The sequence below is a fragment of the Lepus europaeus genome, chromosome 1 (genome assembly GCF_033115175.1).
Source record: "Lepus europaeus isolate LE1 chromosome 1, mLepTim1.pri, whole genome shotgun sequence".
Classification (NCBI taxonomy): domain Eukaryota; kingdom Metazoa; phylum Chordata; class Mammalia; order Lagomorpha; family Leporidae; genus Lepus; species Lepus europaeus.
In genome coordinates this window covers 16,023,386-16,043,760 of record NC_084827.1, presented here as the reverse complement: position 1 = coordinate 16,043,760, position 20,375 = coordinate 16,023,386, and the positions used below count along the sequence as shown (strand labels likewise).

General features: G+C 43.7%; 1 protein-coding gene across 1 annotated transcript in view; it reads right to left on the bottom strand.

The window, feature by feature from the left end:
• Positions 1-20,375, bottom strand: part of CHCHD3 (coiled-coil-helix-coiled-coil-helix domain containing 3) — a 282,290-nt gene that overhangs the window by 170,297 nt on the left and 91,618 nt on the right. The window contains exon 4 of the mRNA XM_062198182.1: positions 7,921-8,038. Coding sequence (XP_062054166.1) covers positions 7,921-8,038 — 118 coding nt within the window. The remainder of the gene's footprint in view (positions 1-7,920; positions 8,039-20,375) is intronic.

The following is a 20,375-nucleotide window of genomic DNA, read 5'->3' as shown; positions in this document are numbered from 1 at the left end:
TGCCTAATTTTAAAGAAGCTGGAAGCCCCAAGTGATGACTTGTGCTCTTCCTATACACAGTACTTTTGAACATGCACCATGCTGATCGTTTCAAAATGACAACCCCAGCTGCACCCTTTGCCCGTGGGCAGAACCTCGCTTGCATCAGGGCCACAGTGGTCTTCTGATCGACCTCCTTCAATTCAGTCATTGTGCCACATACCATCACATTCAAAACCTTTTCCCTATTTTACCATGAAATTTCAACGGCCACAGCTTGAAGCACAAACAAAACACAGGACTGCAAAGCACACAGCACAAAATTAATCAATTCTTCTTCTTGATTGCTTCGCTGGTGCATTTCAGACAAAAGAGAAACAGGGGATGAAAAGTGACATTTGGGTGAAACAGTCACTTAAATTTACAAAAACTGAATTTATGCATTCTCCCACCCGATTTCTTCCAGTGTTACTTTTTCTTCCATAAACTGTGTGAGGTTTTTCAAATCCAAAAGTTCTAACTGAAGGAGAAAAAAAAAATGACCTTCTCCACCAAGTTGACTGGAGACCCTTTGAGGAAAAACAATGGGATCTAACCCATCTTCACATCCCCGGCAATTCACAGCACCCAGGACAGAGTAGGTGTTTAATAAATTTGTCACGAAGGGAGATGCGGAGAGGGACCCAAATACTAAGGATCTAGTGCTCTCACAAGGGCTGATCAGAGGAGCGCGATGGGCGGCTAGGATACTCCCCAGCCTTACAGAAAATGACCCTTCACAGCGTACTCTTCACCACATTATCGCCTACACTGATAGCTAATTCTTGTCTTCAGAATGATACAGAGTTGCTGATGCAAGAAACATTGCAGTTTGTAGCCTCCATGCTTCTTTCAACCCTTGAAACTAAAATATAAATAAATAGATAAATAAATAAATAAGTAAATAAAAAGCCTTGCGATGTTATCTCCCAAATATTTCTGACCTCTCTTCTCTCTGTGCAGCTGTGGCCTGGTTGGGGTACCACCTGATCTCAATCTGGATCCACACCAGCTAACTGGTCTCCATGCTCTGGTGGTCACTCCCTCCTTGAGTGCATCTTCCACGCCTCACAAAATGTACTCCAGCCATCTCCTTGCTGTCCTTTAAACGTGTCTAGCTAGCCAACCCAGGACCTGCACAGGTGTACACGCTCCTCCGTGATCCTGGCCCTGATGACCACTTCTGCCTCCTCCCTCCTCCTAGTCCCATTCCTCCCACCCAGCAAGCTCGTGCCTTGGCCTGCAATACCCTCGGCCACACCCGCCAAGCCTCCTCCTCCACTTCACAGGCAATTCCCTGCTCACACCTAAGAGTCAGCTCAGCTTCATGCATCGTCAGCATGAAAGCCCTTCCGTTCTTCCCCTACTTGCACTCCTACTGCCGGGACTTGAGTAGATGCAATCCCTGTGACTACTTATTGCTGGCTTGCTGTTTGCTGGGCGTTGGCATATGTCAGACCCTCAAATATGTGTCTGGCACATGAATACAGATATAGCAGTGAGGCAAAAGGGAGACAAAGTCTCTGCCCCCATAGATGTAAGAATCATCACAAGACCACAAGCAGCGTGGCTTTAGGACAGACTTAGCATTTCCAAATATTAGTGTCTGTATCTGTCTCCCACAGCATACTGGATTCTTTAAGGATGGGATTTTATCGTTTTTCTTTCCACATCCTTGGTACCCAGTAATGTACTTTCCATACAGTAGGCACCCAGTATAACATCTTCCTACATAATGAAGGAAACTCTCATAGTTAGGTATGTTATCCCCAGAATATTTAAGTAAATACTGCCTTACATAAATACATTAAGGATTTTTTTTCATTTTCTTTCATTTATTTTTATTTTATTTGTGTGTGTGTGTGTGTGTCAGAAAGAGAGAGAGAGAGAGAGAGAGAGAAAGGAGAGATATCTTCCCTTTGTGAGTTCACTGCCCAAATGCCTGCCACAGCTAGGGCTAAGATAAGCTGAAGCCAGGAGCCGGGAACTCCATCCAGATCTCCCATGTGGATGGCAGGGACCCAGGTACTTGAGCAATCATTTGCTGCCTCCCAGGTGCGTTAGCAGGAAGTTGGATCAGAAGTGGAGCATCTGGGACTTGAACCAGGCACTCCAATACAGGATGCAGCCAACCCACATAGTGACTTAACAGCTATACCACACACTGACCCAGAGGCTTCTTTCAAAAGTTTGGATTTCTTTTAGAAAGAAAATACTACATGGTTGTGATAATAACAAGAAATCAATAACATTAAACCAATATAGATTAATAAGATGGAAAAGAGTAATTCAAAAACTGAATTGACATTGTTAAATCAAATATAACCCAAAGGGAAAAAAAACCTACTTTTAAAAACACAAACCAAATGACATGGCACATATTAGATTATATGTTCGGAGTGTTAACCATACATGAATGTCAAGTGTGTGAACTTCACAGGCTCCCAGGCCCTGTGTTCTGAATCAGCCTTTGTTCTTTACAACTATGCTTTTTCTGCACCTAAGCAGCGAACCCTTAATGTGAATTTCATTTAATCTTTTTATTAGTGAACTGGCTCTCCACAAACTGTAACTAAATCAGCTGACTCAGAGCAGGGAAGCACAGGGGAGGAGTCACTGGTCGACCCCTCTAGAATCTGGTGTGGAACTCAGCTTGCTGGCTAATGCAACTCTTTCAAAGGGGAAAGGTTTGATCCGATCCTAGTTTTAAAGCTTCAATGTCAGGGCCACTGACACTGCCCTGCGAAGAGCTTCAATAGGGCCGGCGCTGTGGCTCAGTGGCTTGACGCCCTGACCTGAAGCGCCGGCGTCCCATATGGGCACTGGTTCTAGTCCCAGCTGCTCCTCTTCCTATCCAGCTCTCTGCTGTGGCCTGGGAAAGCAGTGGAGGATGGCCCAAGTCCTTGGGCCCCTGCACCCAATTGGGAGACCAGGAACGAGACCTGGCTTGTGGCTCTGGATTGGTGCAGTTCCAGCCATTGCGGCCAATTAGGGAGTGAGCCAGCAGATGGAAGACCTTTCTCTCTCTCTCTCTCTCTCTCTCTCTGCCTCTTCTTTCTCTGCGTAACTCCCACTTTCAAATAAATAAATAATTTTTTTTTTAAAAGAGCTTCAAAAAAGCTAGCTGCTGAAACAATTGTGGGAAGGGGAGCTGGACTCAGGTAATGACGCAATGATCTAAATGTCAGTTGTCAGTGAGCAGAGAAACCGAAAAGGGTAAAAATTTTATTTCACAGTACAGGATGAGCATCTCTAATACACAAACTCAAACTCCAAAAGCTCTTCAGCGCCAACATGATGCCACAAGTAGAAAACCCCACACCTGACTTCATGTGAATGGGCCTCGGTCAAAATACGGGCACCCTAGAGGGTCAGTGTTGTGGCACAGGAGGCTAAGCCGTCACTTGCAGTGCCCACATCCCGTAGCAGGGTGCAGGTTCCAGTTCTACCTACTCTGTTCCAATCCAGCTTCCTGCTAGTGTGCCAGGGAAAGCAGAGCATCCTGGCCCAGTATCTGGGCCCCTGTCATCCATGCGGAGAGAGTAGGATAGAGTTCCCAGCTCCGGGCTTCGGCCTGACCCAGACCTGGCTGTCATAGTCATTTGGGGAGTGAGCCAGCAGATGGAAGATCTGAACATAGATCCATCTCTCTCTCCCTCTCTCTCTCTCTTCCTTGTCTCCCCCAGCCTTTCAAATAAATATATAAAATAATTTTTTAATATATATATATATATATGTAGACACACTGAAATACGGCTTAAAATTACCTTTTGGCTACAGCTATGAGATACATATGAGAACAAGTGAATTTCATGTTTAGACTTAGGTCCCATTCCCATGATATCTTGTTATTAATATGCAAATATTCCAACATTTGAAAAAAAATCCAGAAACACTCCTGCTTCCCAGGATTCCGGGGAAGGGCCACTCAACCTGCAGCAACCTCGGACTCCTGGCCCCCAAGCACAGTTCTCCAGAAAGACAGCTTTCTAGTGCCTTCTAATGTGTCAGGCCCAGCCATCACTTTCTGCAGCCTGCAACAGTTGGGTGCTAAATTAAAAAAGCAGCTACCCGATGTTTGGCCAGCGCTCAAGAAGCCCCAGGTGAGAGCTGAGAACGGCGGTAGCGGCATCGGGGGTAGGTGCATGAACCCGCAGCAGCAGGCTCACGGTCATGTTATTTCAGGGGATGACGGGGCACAGAGTGCAACACCCCAAAGCCTGGATGGAATGTATGCGAGAGGGTAAGGCAGTAAGAACCTTTGCAAGGCCGCGCATTAGCAACAGGTGACGGGACTACAGCAGTCATTTTCAGACTTTCCAAACTGTATCTTTGTATTATTTTTAAAAATGAAGAAAATTCAGTGATATACATTCAACCAAAAACCTAACTATACAAAAACACGCATTGCTATAGAAATGTTTACCACATAATCTAAATGTTTTAAAATGTGAAGGCTCTTTTAAGAATGATTTTAAAAAATATGTACATTACTATCTCAACACATAAATACAAATACTGTATATAAACGTAGTGAAAGGGAATATCAAAACAATGAACCTGAATGGTAACAGTAATTTTTTTTTTGGAAAGGGTACTTTGTGAGTGACTTTAAAAACGTTTGTTTGTATTTTCTGATCTGTACAAAATGAATATATGTATATTCATATATATATATGCATTTATCTTTTGGCATAACAAATAATAAGAATACAGAGTAAAATCTGCTAAATAAATTGGAAATCACTTGGTACGTAAATTGCCACAGACAGCAACATTGCTGTGGCTCTGTGCTAACACTCAGATGTCTAGGAACACTCGTACCAAGAGTAGGTTCTCTGAATGGTCTGCCATCCTATTATATAAAGTCTAGTTTTGTTCCCCAACCACTTTCAGAATTCTATTTGTCCAATGTTATGATGCATAAAATTCAGGAGCCATGCATACTATGATTTGCCATCTGTAGCAAATAACCCCAGAATCAGTTAAAAAAAAAAAAAAAAGAGAGAGAGACAACAAATGTGCAACATCGGTTTCTTATGCTCAACCAGCTAAACAGAAAATAATAATAATAGTAATAGACAGCAGACAAGAGTTATAAGGTTAAAAAGAGAAAGGCTAAAAATATGCTGGTTCAATCAAGCCACATTACATAATATTACAGATACTGTTAGGTAAGAAATCACTTCCCAGTTTTTATATGTTCATATTTTTGGTGAGAATCCTCCCCTTTTTATACCTTAGCACACATATGTACACATGGGGGGGGGGGGGGGTAATGCAATAAGCGTTTGAATCTTGCTTGTCTCCATGAGCTAAGAGAACAAGGCATTCCCAAACACAGAAGAGACAGAGGATAACGGTAAGGGTAGTGTCAAGGGTACAGTGCAAGAAGGAAAACCTGAGACACAAAACCAACCCAGGATTCTTCTGCCCACTGGAAGCTAAGAACTTTGCTCCCTTACCTTCCTCAAACAGGCACACTATTTACCCTCTCTACAGCAGTCTTGACCTTCAACTAGGGAAACTTTATGCATGAAAATGACCCTTCAACCTACTGGCCTCCCATTTCTTCAACTTCCGCAGATGTTAGTTAGATGTACGGCGGATAGAACCATCAACGGAGTGAGTCGCCACTCAGCGTCCTTCGTTCTGAAGCCCTGCCGCTTGCACAGCTCACTTTCCTTCCACGGAACTATCTGACCCCCTGGTTCCACTCAGTGTATGCGGCCCTCCCGCTGGTCGCTGGATGGACCCCACTGAATCTGGCTCCTCTTTCTCCACCCGTCACCCCGGTTCTGGCTACCCAAGCAGCCTAGACCTTAGATCCGTCACGGAAGAAACAGATTCACTGCATGTGGACTTCCTTTAATGCCCTCTGTTTCTGTCTGGCGTTAGGTTAGTGTCTCAAAGAAATGTCCAGTGAAACAACAGGAGAGAACAGTTCACAACAGTGAGTTTAAAAAGAACTAAAAGATAAGGAATTTGAAGCTTCCCAACACAAAGAAATGATCAATGTTTAAGGGGAGGGAAATGTTGATTACTCTGATCTGATCATGACCCACGGTGTCAAATCATCACTCTGAACTCCAAAAAATGCACAATTATTACACAGCAGTTCCAGAAAAGAAAACTGAAAAAGAAGTCAACCTTCCTGAAATTAACGAAGTAACTGCAAAAATATAAAACCAGGCATGAACAGAAACTGACCCTTTTCTCATGAAGTTTTAATGATTCCCAGTGTTCCGCTGAACTAGAAACACTGCGCAGCATTCAAAAGTTCCGGACTACGCGGTCCCACTTCCAGGCAGAAGCAGCTGTGTTCCCTTGGGGACTAAAGTTTCTGAGAGGTTACATCTGGGATTCTAGAAAGGCTATGCAGAGACTGAGCCATCACACTGCAGACTTCAACCACAGTGGCTCTCCCCAGCAAGAATCTAACAATGGGAAACTGTTCAATAAATTAAGCTCACTACCATAGAATATTTTTCTTTTCTTTTTTTTTTTTTTTGGACAGGCAGAGTGGACAGTGAGAGAGAGAGAGAGAGAGAGAAAGGTCTTCCTTTGCCGTTGGTTCACTCTCCAATGGCCGCCGCGGCCGGCGCACCACGCTGATCCAATGGCAGGAGCCAGGTGCTTCCTCCTGGTCTCCCATGGGGTGCAGGGCCCAGCACTTGGGCCATCCTCCACTGCACTCCCGGGCCACAGCAGAGAGCTGGCCTGGAAGAGGGGCAACCAGGACAGAATCTGGCGCCCCGACCGGGACTAGAACCCGGGGTGCCGGCGCCGCAAGGCGGAGGATTAGCCTATTGAGCTGCGATGCCGGCCTACGATAGAATATTATTCAGCCATTTAAAGACTACATTCCAGGGGTGGGGGGTGGGGGGGGGGGCTAACGGTTAAGAGGCCAGTTAGGATACCTAAGCCCCTCATCAGAGTGTCTGGGTGTGGCCCCCAGCTGGAGCACCCAACTCCAGTGTGGCCCCGATGCAGACCCTGGGAGACAATGGTGATGGTTCACAAATCTGGACTCCTGCTAGCCGGAGAAATCTGGATTGTCCCTGATTCCGGGCTCTGGCCCCAGGCCCGGCCCCAGCCATGACAGGCACTTGGGTAGTGGCAGACGAGACAGGAGCTTGCTCTCACTCTCTCCCCACCCCACCCTGCCACTCTCTGACTCTTGAATTTTTTTTTTTAATTTTTAACTACATTTCAGTAAAATGTTCAGTGGTATAGGAAAATGTTCATGCTGCCAAACACCATTTATAGCAGCATCCAAATTCTGAACAGTGTGTACTATAACCAGAAAAACACAGTCTAGAGGGAGACGTAGCCCGTGTCAACCCTCATTCTAACAGAGATTGACAGGTGTCTTTCAAATGTCCTCCCTACTAATAATCCTTTTGTTTCAGGAAACCTTTGCATGATCTTTTTTTTAAACTAAGATTTTATTTGAAAACAATTATTTGTTCTCTTAGAAAGAAAAATGGTTCCCCTGAGGCCTTCCCTGAACATCATCCGATTTCTGAAGCTCAGGGGACGACTGATCAAACCAGGCTGGCTCACCTGCGCTGGAGTCTTCTCAGATAAACACAGAGCGAGAAGACGACGGGGCTGCGGCCCCAGAGATTTCAGAGACAATAAAGCCAAACGCAAGGGAAGACACAAAGCACACAAACAACGTTCCTCCGGGGCCTGAGCGGAGTGTGTGGGTTTTGGTTTTTGTTTTTTTTTTTTCCTCCGGTGCTTCAGATGTCACCTGCCTTGGAGTCCCTGGCGGCTATTATTAATAAATTGCCGGCTACTTGTAAAAGGCAAAAATCCAGACATTCTAAGCAAAGGGAACACGGCTTTGCCCACAGAACCCCTCCCCTGGCTGCCCGCTGAGTCGCTGGTGCTCACCAGGTGCTTGGCCTTGGCGCGCTCCTCCTCGCTCGCCACCCTCTCCCGGAGGATAGCCCTGGTCAACTGCTCGCTGGCGGCAGCCCGCTCTCGCTCCAGCTCTTTATCTTGCTTCAGTCTGAAAAGACAAGACAGGTCCGGCTTAAGGAAAAACACATTTGGTTGGTGGACGTGATGGTCTGAAGGATGAAATCTTTTCGTAGGAAAACAGCAGCAGAGATCGTCCTGGCCACGAGCAAGCAAGCTGCAGCGGTGAACGTTCCTGTGGCCTCCACCCAGGCACTCAAATGCAAGGGCAAGGTCATGCATCTGGCTGCCAAGCATCTCTAAACTCCAGCGAGCGTCTCTTCTGCAAAACTGAACCTCCCCCAAGCCCCATCGCCGGTGCCTCCCTCAGCCCTCTGAACACTCCGATCAGAAAACTCATTCACAAGCCATTTCCGTGGCAGGTATTCGAAGGTAACCATCATCTTCCCCTCCAAGCATCTGCTGAATACACACCAGGTCCCGTGCCAGGCCTGGAGGACACAGCGGATCTTACGCTGCAGCAGGGGAAAGAGGTTTGAGAGAGCTAAAGACACAAGGATGGCGTCCATACTTCTCAGATATCACCTCCATTTGTCAACAGTGCTCATGTGCAAATACGGCCACACCTCCTCGCTTTAGGAATAACCCTCATTGTTCGTTAGCTCCACACTATCTGGAACGTTCCAGACATGTTCTAGCAAAATCAGCGGAACCTGGCATCCCTAGACCTACACACTATGCGAATTCTGTTGGTGAACTGTGCAACAGGTCTATCAGGAACGTCATGACACAATCAGATCCACGTTAACCTACAAGCCACTGAAACCTCTCGTACACGATCAGGAAAAATTACTTTGGCGCTGACTTTTGCCATAGTGCCTGGCACATCAAGACATTCCGGAGCCACTGAATGACAGGGAACAGTTCAGTCTCATCTCATGGACAAAGATTCTCTGATTGCCTTTTCTTCTCTGAGAGAATAACCCCTCGATACCATCGTATCCCAGAGGTACCAGCCATCCTGTAGAAAAGAAAGGTGCAGCTGTTATGTCGGCGTCAGGGAGATTCTGAGTGAAAAACCTGATGTTCTGAGGGGCATCTAATTCTACCCTGGACCAGACTTTCAAAAAGATTCTCAAAAAGAATTAAAGATTTAAAAAAAATTTTTCTGTTACTACTGTTAGTTAGCCTGCCATATCATATTGATACGAATTCTCAGAAATCAATCCTAACACATGAAATCATCATGTAAAATAGATTCCAAAACTGGTATACTTTGCCCCTAAAAACATGCAGTTTCATGGCATCAGGTAAAAAACAGAGAGAGAGACAAATTAAAATTCTCTAATGCAAAACTAACCTTTAGCAAAGTTCCTAAGCAAGAAGCACAATCACGTGTATATACCACAATTTTCTATAAATTATTTCTAAAGGATTGTACAATAAATTTGGCAACATCAGTGATGCCAGTACCTTAACTCCCCCAGACACTTGACTGTAAGACACAAGCCAGCCGCTTCCCAGAGCAGGAATTCTCAAACACAGCTCACAGCCAAGCAGCACCTGGTTAATAGTGAGAGATGCAAAGTCCTAGACTCCACCCCACACCTCCTGAACCAGAAACTCCGCAAACTGGTTCTCCTTCCAGGTGATCCCAATGCATGCTAAAGCTGACAGTTACAATCCTCAATCACCAAAATATACTATATGCAAATAAAACCCAGAGACATACTAAAGAAAAGCGGACATCAAAAATGAAGTACTCAAGAGCTGGTGCTGCAGCATAGCAAATAAAGCCGCCCGGGTGCCTGGGCCCCCTATCACTCTCATGGGAAACCTGGAGAAGCTCCTGGCTCCTGGCTCCAGCCTGGCTCAACGCTGGCCATTGTAGTCACCTGGGGAGTAAACCAGCAGATGGAAGACCACCACCCCCAACTGTAACTCTCACTTTCAAGTAAATAAATAAATCTTTTTTTAAAAAAAAATGAAGTGCTCCACATGAGGATATCATAAATGCTGAGACTATTGTATCAGATTACAAGACTGTGTATCGAAAGCTATTTTTATAGGCATACTACCTACAGGAAAAAAATAGTCCCTACTTTACACTTGAGGCAGACACGAAAACAATAAATTCATTATCACCTGTGGATCACTTACCATGTGCCAAGCACTGTGCTAGACATCTTACATATATAAATTTTTATTTAAAAAAGACATTATTTCATGAACATGGAATGAATTCTATGCAGCTAGATTTTACCATATCTGTTGCATTTGGTATAAATGGTTATTTTAATAATGACAACTCTTTCTAATTGCATTTATTTGTGTACAGCGTAAGTTCTGAACACAAATGGAGTTGAAAGTGGTTCAGTTTTTTAAAATACAGTGTCAGGGATGAGGCCAGTCAGATGTCCGTGTCCAACATCAGAACACCTGGGTTTGAGCACCAGCTCTGGCTCCTGACACCAACGCCCTCCCCAGTGCAGACCCTGGGGGGCAGCAGTGCTGACTTAAGTAGTTGGGTCCCTGCCCCCCACCCAGAAGATACAGATGAAGTCCCCAGGTCCTGGCTTCAGCCTGGCCCAGCCTCAGCTAGCGCAGGCTTCTGGGGAGTAAGCTTGCAGATGGGCGCTCTCTGCCTCTCAAATAAGCAGATACCATTCAAAAATATAGAATCATGGTGTTTGGGCAAGTTAATGAAAAAAAAAATAAAGAAGCAAAGGCATGGCACTAAGGCCTTCAACGTTATAATAAAAATAAAGATTACTTAGCTTGGATGCACAAACTCTGCAGTTAGACTCCCAGGTCCAAATCGAGGCTCTAAACTTGGTAGTGGAGCAAGAGTTCTATTATTCTCATGAGTAGAAGGGACTGGTGTAATATCCACCATACAGGCCTCTATATATATTAAGCACTTAGTACAAAGCTTATGTAAGCTCTCAACCAAATGTGGAATAAAAACAGCAGCAGTAACAGTACCCACGACAGGGCCAGGGGTATACAGAGAAAGCAGCGGTTTTCTGAAATGAACAAGAGAATCTCCAAATTCACTAAGTACACTGTAGCCACACAGTGGCTTTGTCCTGTTCATTTTCTTTTCCACTTTGACACCAGTAACAAATTGGGATTTATTATCTTTAAGGCTTCTAAAACTGAAGATGGACTCCAGCCTCTCCCACGCCTCCTCCTGCCTCTGCCGCCTGCCTGTGAGTTCCGTAAGGTCAGGGACCTGCTCTGGTTCTGCTCACTGTTCCCCCTCCAGGACTTTCAGCAGTGCCTGCCACACAACAGGGGTTCAAAATACCTGCTGAACGTGTGCAAGCGTGAGTGAACGCCATGTGCAGAAATAGCTGCAAGTAGACCAAGCAGCGGGCTCCACGGGGCCTGGCTACCATGTCACGCTGGGGCACAAGTGTGATGTGACTCCAGACTCCCTACAAAACCCACAACCAATGGGGACTGCAGCTCTCCAGGGGCCCTGGGACAATGAAACCTCCCTGCATTGTACAGACCCCTGGAGTCAGAGCACACGCAGGGGCACCAAGTGACTAAAAACAACAGGAGCTGCCTCTCTTATCAGCTTGCACAGTCACCTCCGTTTATCCTTACCAGCACAACTACACAAATTCCCAAGCAGCTTATTTTAAAGGAATGTCTGCAAATAGAAAAAAAAAATACATATACACAGAGTTAAGTTCTGCCCAATGACTGTTTAAGAAACAGAACGCTGAACTGCAGGGAGCTCGACAGTCTGACCCGGAACATTCTCATTTCCCATCAGTACAACCTGGCACGCCTGAGTTTTCACAGCTGAAGGCTGAACTATATAATCTTCAGGTCTGCGGCAGCTGAACATTTCACAAACAGCCCACTCACACGTGATCTCCTACTCCATAAAAATCCTCGAGAGACGTGGTAACAAGGGGTAAATCAAACAGAAGGGTATAATAATCTCCATATTTTATACTGCTCTAATTCCCACTCGGTGGGCATTTATTTATTCTTCCATTCTGATGCTTACATTTCCCACTCCTTAACAAAAACGATACACACGGTAAGAGCACCTGGGACTCACAGACTTATTCAGGATGGAACTGCTGGGTGACAAGACACACACTGCTCCAAACATCGGGCATAAAATCACGAACAAGAGGGCGGGTGTTGTGGAACCGCCAACCCGATCTGAAGCCAGGAGCTTCTTCTGGAATCCCACGTGGGTGCTGGACCCAAGCAGTTGGACCATCTCCCACTGCTTTCCCAGGTGGATGGGAAGTGCAACAGCCGGGAATCGAACTGGTGCCCATATGGGATGCCAGCGCTGCAAACAGAAACTTTACCCGCTACGCCACAGCACTGGCCCCAGAAGATAAGTTTATTTAAAAATGATGAACAAGAGACAGTCCCTGATCTCAGGAAGCTTACTTGCAAATTACCACTGATAACAGCACTTTCATCTTTTTAAAGTGAGGTTGCTTTGAGACCACACAGCTGAGGCTGGTATTTGACTTGTCATCCAAGGGACACTAACTGAGGCACACGGGAAGGAGAGCCTCAGACAGAGGACACCAACCCCTACAAGAGCTCAGATTCCCTTCAGGGAAGGGACAATCGCCCCCGCAGAGGACTTTAGTTTCTGACAAATTATTTTGGACATCAGAGTTGCGGATAAAGTGGCATACTAATTGAGACTTCATTTTTGTCCAGGGCCGTAAAGAAGCAACAGCAACAGATCAGAAACATCTAGATTGTATCATGCCCGCATTTTCCCCCACTGTCCTCCCCAAACACTTCACGGACAGCAGCGTCTTTCTCTAGCAAGTTCCCTCCTTCGCCGATCCATGCCAAGCACTGACCAAACTGTCAGCACGTTGCAGAGAACACTTTGATTTTCAGAACCTCCCAATTCTTTCTAGAGCTTCCGCTCTGGTCCCCTCGCTTTGGTATCCCATCAAGCGACTCTATTCGGCAACCAGCTGTGAAAGGTAGATGTCCATGTGGTCAACCAGCTTTCCCCCTTACGAGGTGACCCTACTTTGGGGGCTTCTCTGACGGCTGCTGCCCTAGTGGCACAGCCAGAGACTCAGCAGCCATGGTATTTCATAAAGCGCCGCCCAGGGAAGGAAGTGCCGCTCTCGTTGGCGACGGGACACGGCCAGGTGAGAAGGAGGCAGGAGATGAAGCAGGTCTTCCGTTATGAACTCAGGTTTCCGAAGATTTCAGAATTACCTCAAAACAAAACTGAACACACCAAGTGCTTTAGTGAACACGCCCGCTTCTTTATGTACTGGCATTTCCCACTTATTATTTCAGATCTCCTGCTCTAATATTATTCTACATTAAGCCCCTGATTCAAGCTTCATTTAAATTTCCTTCCTTTAAATACATATCTCTCCTCATTTAAATTCTCTCGAGTTTTAAGCAAAGAAGCAGGAGTTTAGTGTAAACTTTTCTTATTTGCATTAAGTAATTGCAGAGCTTGCCTATGCTTAATGAAACAAATGCCACTCGGCGCTGCCCTTCCACCTCAAGCCCTAGCAGCCTCGCTCTTTGTCCTCCGTACATGCTCAGCCAGGGGAGGGACGCCACACACAGCAGCAACATGAACGTCCAAGGAGCAGCCAAATCTCCTAGAGTGAATATTATGGCATGTCCTTGTAAGGGGGTGGGGGGAGGAATACTCAGCTCTCCTAGACATCTGGTATAAAATCTAGTTCTATGTATTTCAGTCCCAGTGTAAAAACCAGCTGGTATTATTTTATCCTGAAGAATCTAACGGTTTTAAGAGAGTGGGAAGGGAAATTTAAGGACAACTGTAGCAAGGCATTTTTTTTCTATACTGAACTTCATTATCCTCCATGGGGGAGGAACTGCTACCTCCATTTTTAACATGAAAAACTATGACATATACCAGTGGCACAAAATAGCCTGATCTGATTTCCAAAGCCAGGTTTCGTGAACCTCCTAAAATGTAAACTCGCACTCAAGAATTAGTTTCTGCTATATTACGCACCTTTGTGGTCAAATGAGGACAATCTTTAAAGCCTATATTGCTCATAGTAGCTTTCACATACACTCTTTTTAAATTCACTTTCATGATATCAGGTGAGAGAACGTCCCAGAGTCCACATTATTACCAGCTAGATCCCAGGGGCCTTCCCTGGGTGTTTCTCTAGATCTGGGCACTGCTCTTCGGGCCACTCATGAACACTCAGATTTATCTTCATGTGGGTTGACGCGCAAGCAATTCCATACAATCCCAGCTTAGAAAATCACTTTATAATTTAATAAATAATGCCATTACACTGCTAAAAGTAAGTTGATAAGAAACTCAGGTAATGGGTGAGAATAAATGGGAAACTGTGATTGACAGGAGCAAGTGGTCTGACTAAATGATTGATCTGAAACTGAACTATGATCATTCCACTCAGACAGTATCTGCAGAATACTTCAATGGACTTGACTCAGAGAGACTGTTCAAAACACTGCAGGAGAAAAATGAGCGACTACGTCCTCCAAGGTCATTTTTAATGCTAATGATGACTTTCATTTCCATGCATCATACTTTGTCAGAATCTGCTGAACCAGCACTCAAAATACTGTTTACTATTCGTTTTTAAGCAGAAAAGCTGAGCTGGGTAATTCAATGAACTAATTATCGGACTGTGAGAAATAACGACAGAATACGTATACAGCTTTCTATTAATAAGACTTCACAAACATGAAAGCACATAGCAAATTTCACACTTCTCAGCTCAAATTATTTCAAGTTCTGAAAGGAAACGTGGGTGCACGGATTCTAACATGAATACGTGAGCACATCTGTAGATTACCATAGGTTAAATTCATACACAACAGCTCCATGCGTCACAAAGGGTTAACATCAGGCTTTCTTAGTGCCAGGTACAGTTTTAAGTACAACAACCCTACTGAATCAATTGTTATATTTCAGATGAGAAGTTTAGGCATAGAGAAATTATGTAAAACTGAGGCTTGGGTATAAATCAGCCATGGTCATAAAGCCAATGAGAATTATAACCAGGATTAAACAGTTTGTCTGACCTCAGAACCTGCCACCTTAAAGCAAATACATACACACACACACACACACACCATTATGCAGGAGCACTTCAAAAAGCTTGTGGAAGATGGAATTAAAAGATAAGCTTATTTTTGTTACAAAAACATTGAAATACCTGCAGTTTTTCATAGTATATATTTTCCATAAACTTTGTGTAAGGCTAACTCCTAAGTTAGAATCTAAAAGGCATGGGGGTAAGAATTGTGGTTGAGGGATTCTGTACACTAATTCTAAACACTAATCAGTGCCTGCTTCTTGGTTGACAGCCATAAATACTTTTGGAAGAATGTAGAGTATGAGCTTATTTCCATAAACAGTATGGGACATAATTATTTTTCAATTTAGTAATATATTCTTTATAAAATGGTAATCCAACAATAAATAAGTCTCAGAAAGTTCAATGATCGCAATCTTGCAAAGCATACACTAAAGCAATAGTAACTCTTCAGCATTAAGAGCTGGTTCAGAAAACAGCCAAGATGACATTTATTTTAGTCAATGATTTCTCTTTGTCGGCACCACTTAAACTGGTACGAGGAATTGAACAAAGTTTCCTTCCTTTCCACCAAAAAAAAAAAAAAAAAAAATTTAAAAATGAGTTTACTTTAATACACACTGAAATCTTGTCACAATGTGGACATGTCCCTGCACTGCTTCAAAATGTTGCAGGAGAAGAACTCAGCCCACACCCAGAAACCTACGACTATCACTGGGGGATTACCCACAGCCACAATCCTCAACGCTTTCCATCTCCCCATCCAGATGAGTGTCTCCCACTTCCACATCACATGTTATGCTCTATCTGTAGTCCTGCCTTCAGTCCTCATTTGGGAACAAACAGCATGCGTCCTGCATTTACTGAGACCACATTCATACCAAACATTCTCTGGAGCCAGCGCTGTGACACAGTGGGTAAAGCTGCCTCCTGCGGTGCCGGCATCCCATATAGGTGCTAGTTTGAGTCCTGGCTGCTCCACTTCCAATCCAGCTCTCTGCTATGGTCTGGGAAAACAACAGAAGACGGCCCAAGTCCTTGGGCCCCTGCACCCACGTGGGACACCCAGAAGAAGCTCCTGGCTTAGGATCGGCGCAGCTCCAGCCATTGTGGCCAACTGGGGAGTGAACCAGTAGATGGAAGGCCTCTCTCTCTCTCTCTCTCTGTCTCTCCTCTCCCTGAGTAACTCTGAATTTCAAATAAACAAAATAAATCTTTTTAAAAAATTCTGCAACTGTACTAAAAAATGTGGCTCAGTGGGTTAACACCCAGGCCTGAAAACATCAACATCCCATATGGGTGCCAGTTCAAGTCCCGGCTGCTCCACTTCCAATCCAGCTCTCTGCTGTGGCCTGGGAAAGCAGGGGGAAAAAAAAAAAAAAAAAAAGATGGCCCAAGTCCTTGGGCCCCTGCACCCACATGGGAGACCTGGAAGAAGCTCCTGGCTTTGGATCAGCGCAGCTCTGACCATTGTGGCCAAGTGGGAGGTGAATCATCAGACAGAAGACATCTCTTTCTCTCTTCCTCTCCTCTCTCTCTGTGTAACTCTGATTTTCAAATAAATAAATAAATCTTAAATATACATATACATATATATTTTGACTTGAAAACAATTCTGACTTTAGTTCACAAGTGAATGTCACCATAACTCTGGCAACGCCCCGACACCCACTCTCACTCAGGAATTCACGATCAAGTCCCCAAAGCAGCCTCTTCTTCCACAGCAGAACAATCTCTGGCCGTTACTTTGTTCGCGATGAAGTGAATACTTAAAGGCATCTTAAACCATCTGTCTTTCTAAAGTACCCATCAACTGTGCTAATGGTGGGAGTGGAGAGGTGAAGACACCCACCAGTAAACTGGGCACCATCAGCACGGCTTGAAAACAACCTGATTCACAGACGTTGTGCGAGGAAATGCTCACGCTTCGCTCGTTACTAGGAAAGACCTGGGCAGCAAGTATTTCTGAGGACCTGTCCACAACATTGTGGTGTAGCACCTTCAGTGTGGATGGGTACCTCACACAGGGCCCCCTCTCACGTGTGCTTCTGTTCAGTACGGTTGTGCCAATCTATCAGTTATCAGCTTTCACCACCGTGAAAACAAATCACTCTTTTTTAACAGAATTTCACATAAATTATATATACCTCTATGGGTGGGTTAAGTAATCTGGCAGCCTTGATCTTTAAGTGGGTAATTGTGCTAAGTCACAATTATAATTTTTCCCCGGAAGCCTTTTATTTAAGGAATACAAACTAAATACATTTCATACTAACAACTTTAGAAACATGGTGATTCCACCCACTGTACCTGCCCTCCCACCCACTCTCCTCTTCCTCCTCTCTCTCCTAGTCCCATTCTTATTTTTTACCAAGATCTATTTTCAATTAAGTTTATACACATGATTAACTTTGTTAGGTAAATAGTTTGCAAAACCTACGGAAAAAAATTGTTCTTCAACAGTCGAAACAGAGATGTTCAAAATTCATTGCTCTCAAAAAGTCAATTTCACTTCTAAACATTACCTTTTAGGTGCTTTATTAGTTATTACAGATCAGGGAGAAAATGTGGTATTTAACCTTTTGGGACTAGCTTATTTCACTGACCATGATGTTTTCCAGCTTCCTCCATTTTGCTGCAAACAACTGGATTTTAGTTTTTGTGTTTTTTTAACCACTGTACATATCCCATAATTGCTGTATCTAGTCTTCAGTTCACAGACATCTGGATTGATTCCATCTCTTAGCTATTGTGAATTGAGCTGCAGTAAACATGGGGGGCACAGATAACTCTTTCACGTGCTGGTTTCATTTCCCTTGGGTAAATTCCCAGGGGTAGGATGGCTGGGTCATATGCTAGGACTATATTCAGATTTCTGAGGTATCTCCATACTGTCTTCCATAGTGGCTTTACCAGTCTACATTCCAACCAACAGTGAATTAGGGTACCTTTTCCCTCCAACTTCCTCACCAGCATTGTTTGTAGATTTCGGTATGAAAGCCATTCTAACTGGGGTGAGGTAAAACCTCATTGTGGTTTTGATTTGCATTTCCTGATGGATAGTGATCCTGTACATTATTTCATGTGTCTGTTAGCCATTTCAATTTCCTCTTTTGAAAAACGTCTGTTTAAGTCCTTGGCCCATTTCTTAACTGGGTTGTTTGTTTTGTTGTTCTGGAGTTTCTTGATCTCTTTATATGTTCTGGTTATTAATCCTTTATCAGTTGCATTGTTTGCAAATAATTTCTCCCATCTGTCAGTTGCCCTTCACTTTCCTAAGTGTTTCTTTTACAGTACAGAAGCTTCTCTATTTAATGTAATCCCACTTGTTAATTTTGGCTTTGGCCAGCTGTGCCTCTGGAGGCTTTTCCAAGAACTCTTTGCTTGTTCCAATGTCTTGCAGGGTTTCTCCAATGTTATCTAATAATTTGATGGTGTCGGGTTGTAGGTTTAGTCTTTAACCCATTTTGAATGGATTCTTGTATAATGTATAAGGTAGGGGTGCTGCTTCATATGTCAGCATGTAGAAATCCAGTTTTCCCAGCACCATTTGTTGAAGAGACTGTCCTTGCTCTAGGGAGTTTTTAGCTCCTCTGTCAAAGATAAGTTGATTGTAGATGCCACCTCTATTCATTTCCATTGGTCTATCCACTTGTTTTTGCATCAGTACCAAGCTGTTTTGTTTATAACTGCCCTGTAGTATGTCTTGAAATGTGGTATTATGATGCCTCTGGCTTTGTTTTTGTTGTATAAGATTACCTATTCAGGGTCTCTGTGTTTGCATACGAATTTCAGCATCATTTCTCCTATATCTAAGAAGAATGTCTTATATTTCATGGTGTTTCACTGAATCTATAAATTGCTTTCAATAGTATGGATCTTTGATGATACTGATTCTGTCAGTCCATGAACATGGAAGATTTTTCCATTTTTTTGGTATCTTCTATTTCTTTAATGTTTTGTAATTCTCACTGTAGAGATCTTTGACATGCTTGGTTAAATTTATTCCAAGGTATTCAATATTTTTTGTAGCTATTGTGAATGGGATTGATCATAGAGGCTCAATATCAGCTTTGGCATTGTCTGTGTATACAATGGCTGTTAGTTTTTGCATAATGATTTTATATCCTGCTGCTTTACCAAACTCTTCTATGTGTTCCAATAGTCTATGTGGAGACTTTTGGATCCCCTATATATAGAATCATGTCATCTGCAAATAGGGATTGTTTGACTTTCTCCTTCCCAATCTGTATACCTTTGGTTGTTTTTTTTGTTTGTTTGTTTGTTTGTGTTTTTTGTTTTTTTTTTTTTTTTTTTTTTTTTTTTTTTTTTTTTTGCTAATGGCTCTGGAAAAAACTTCCAGGACTATACTGAATACCAATGGTGAGAGTGGGCATGTCTGTTTGGGTCCGGATCTTAGTGGAAATGCTTCCAACTTTTCCCCATTCAGTAGGCATTGGCCGTGGGTTTGTCATAAATTGCCTTGATTGTGCTGAGGAATGTTCCTTCTATACCCAATTTGCTTAGAGTTTTCATCATGAAAGGCTGTTGTATTTTATCAAGTGCTTTCTCTGTGTCTATGGAGATAATCATATGGTTCTGTTCTTCAATTTGTTGATGTGATGTATCACAATGATTGATATGTGATAAATCCCACTTGGTCTGGGTGAATAATCTTTCTGATGGATGTATCGTTGGATTTGATTGGCTAGCATTTTGTTGAGGATTTTTGCATCTATGTTCATCAGGAAAATTGGCCTGTAGTTCTCTTTCTCTGTTGTGTTTTTTTTTTCAGGTTTAGGAATTAAGGTGATGCTGGCTTCATAGAAAGAATTTGTGAGTATTGCCTCCCTTTCAATTGTTTTCAACAGCTTCAGAATAATTGGAGGTAGTTCTTCTTTAAATGTCTGGTAAAATTCAGCAGTGAAATCATCAAGTTCTGGGCTTTTCTTTGTTGGGAGGGTCTTTATTACTGCTTCAATTTCTGTCTTAGTCATTCATCTGTTAAGGTTTTCTATGTCTTCATGGCTCAATTTAGGTAGGTTGTATGTGTCCAGAAATCTGTCCATTTCTTCTAGGTTTCCTGGTTTTTTGGCAAACAGCTCTTTGTAGTAATTCTGCTGATTCTACTGCTGTTGTCTCACGCTCACCTCCTCTCCTCAATGGAGATCAGTGATTGGGCACTAGCCCCAGTGGGTACAGTATTCGTCCGCACTGCCCAAGAACCCACACAAAGGATCTGTGCAGTCTTTGGTGTGAGCATGGATTCAACAATACCCTCACCAGGGAATCAGGGAGCTCCAAGCATGTGGAATCAGTCACAATTATTAACAGTACAACTGGAATACG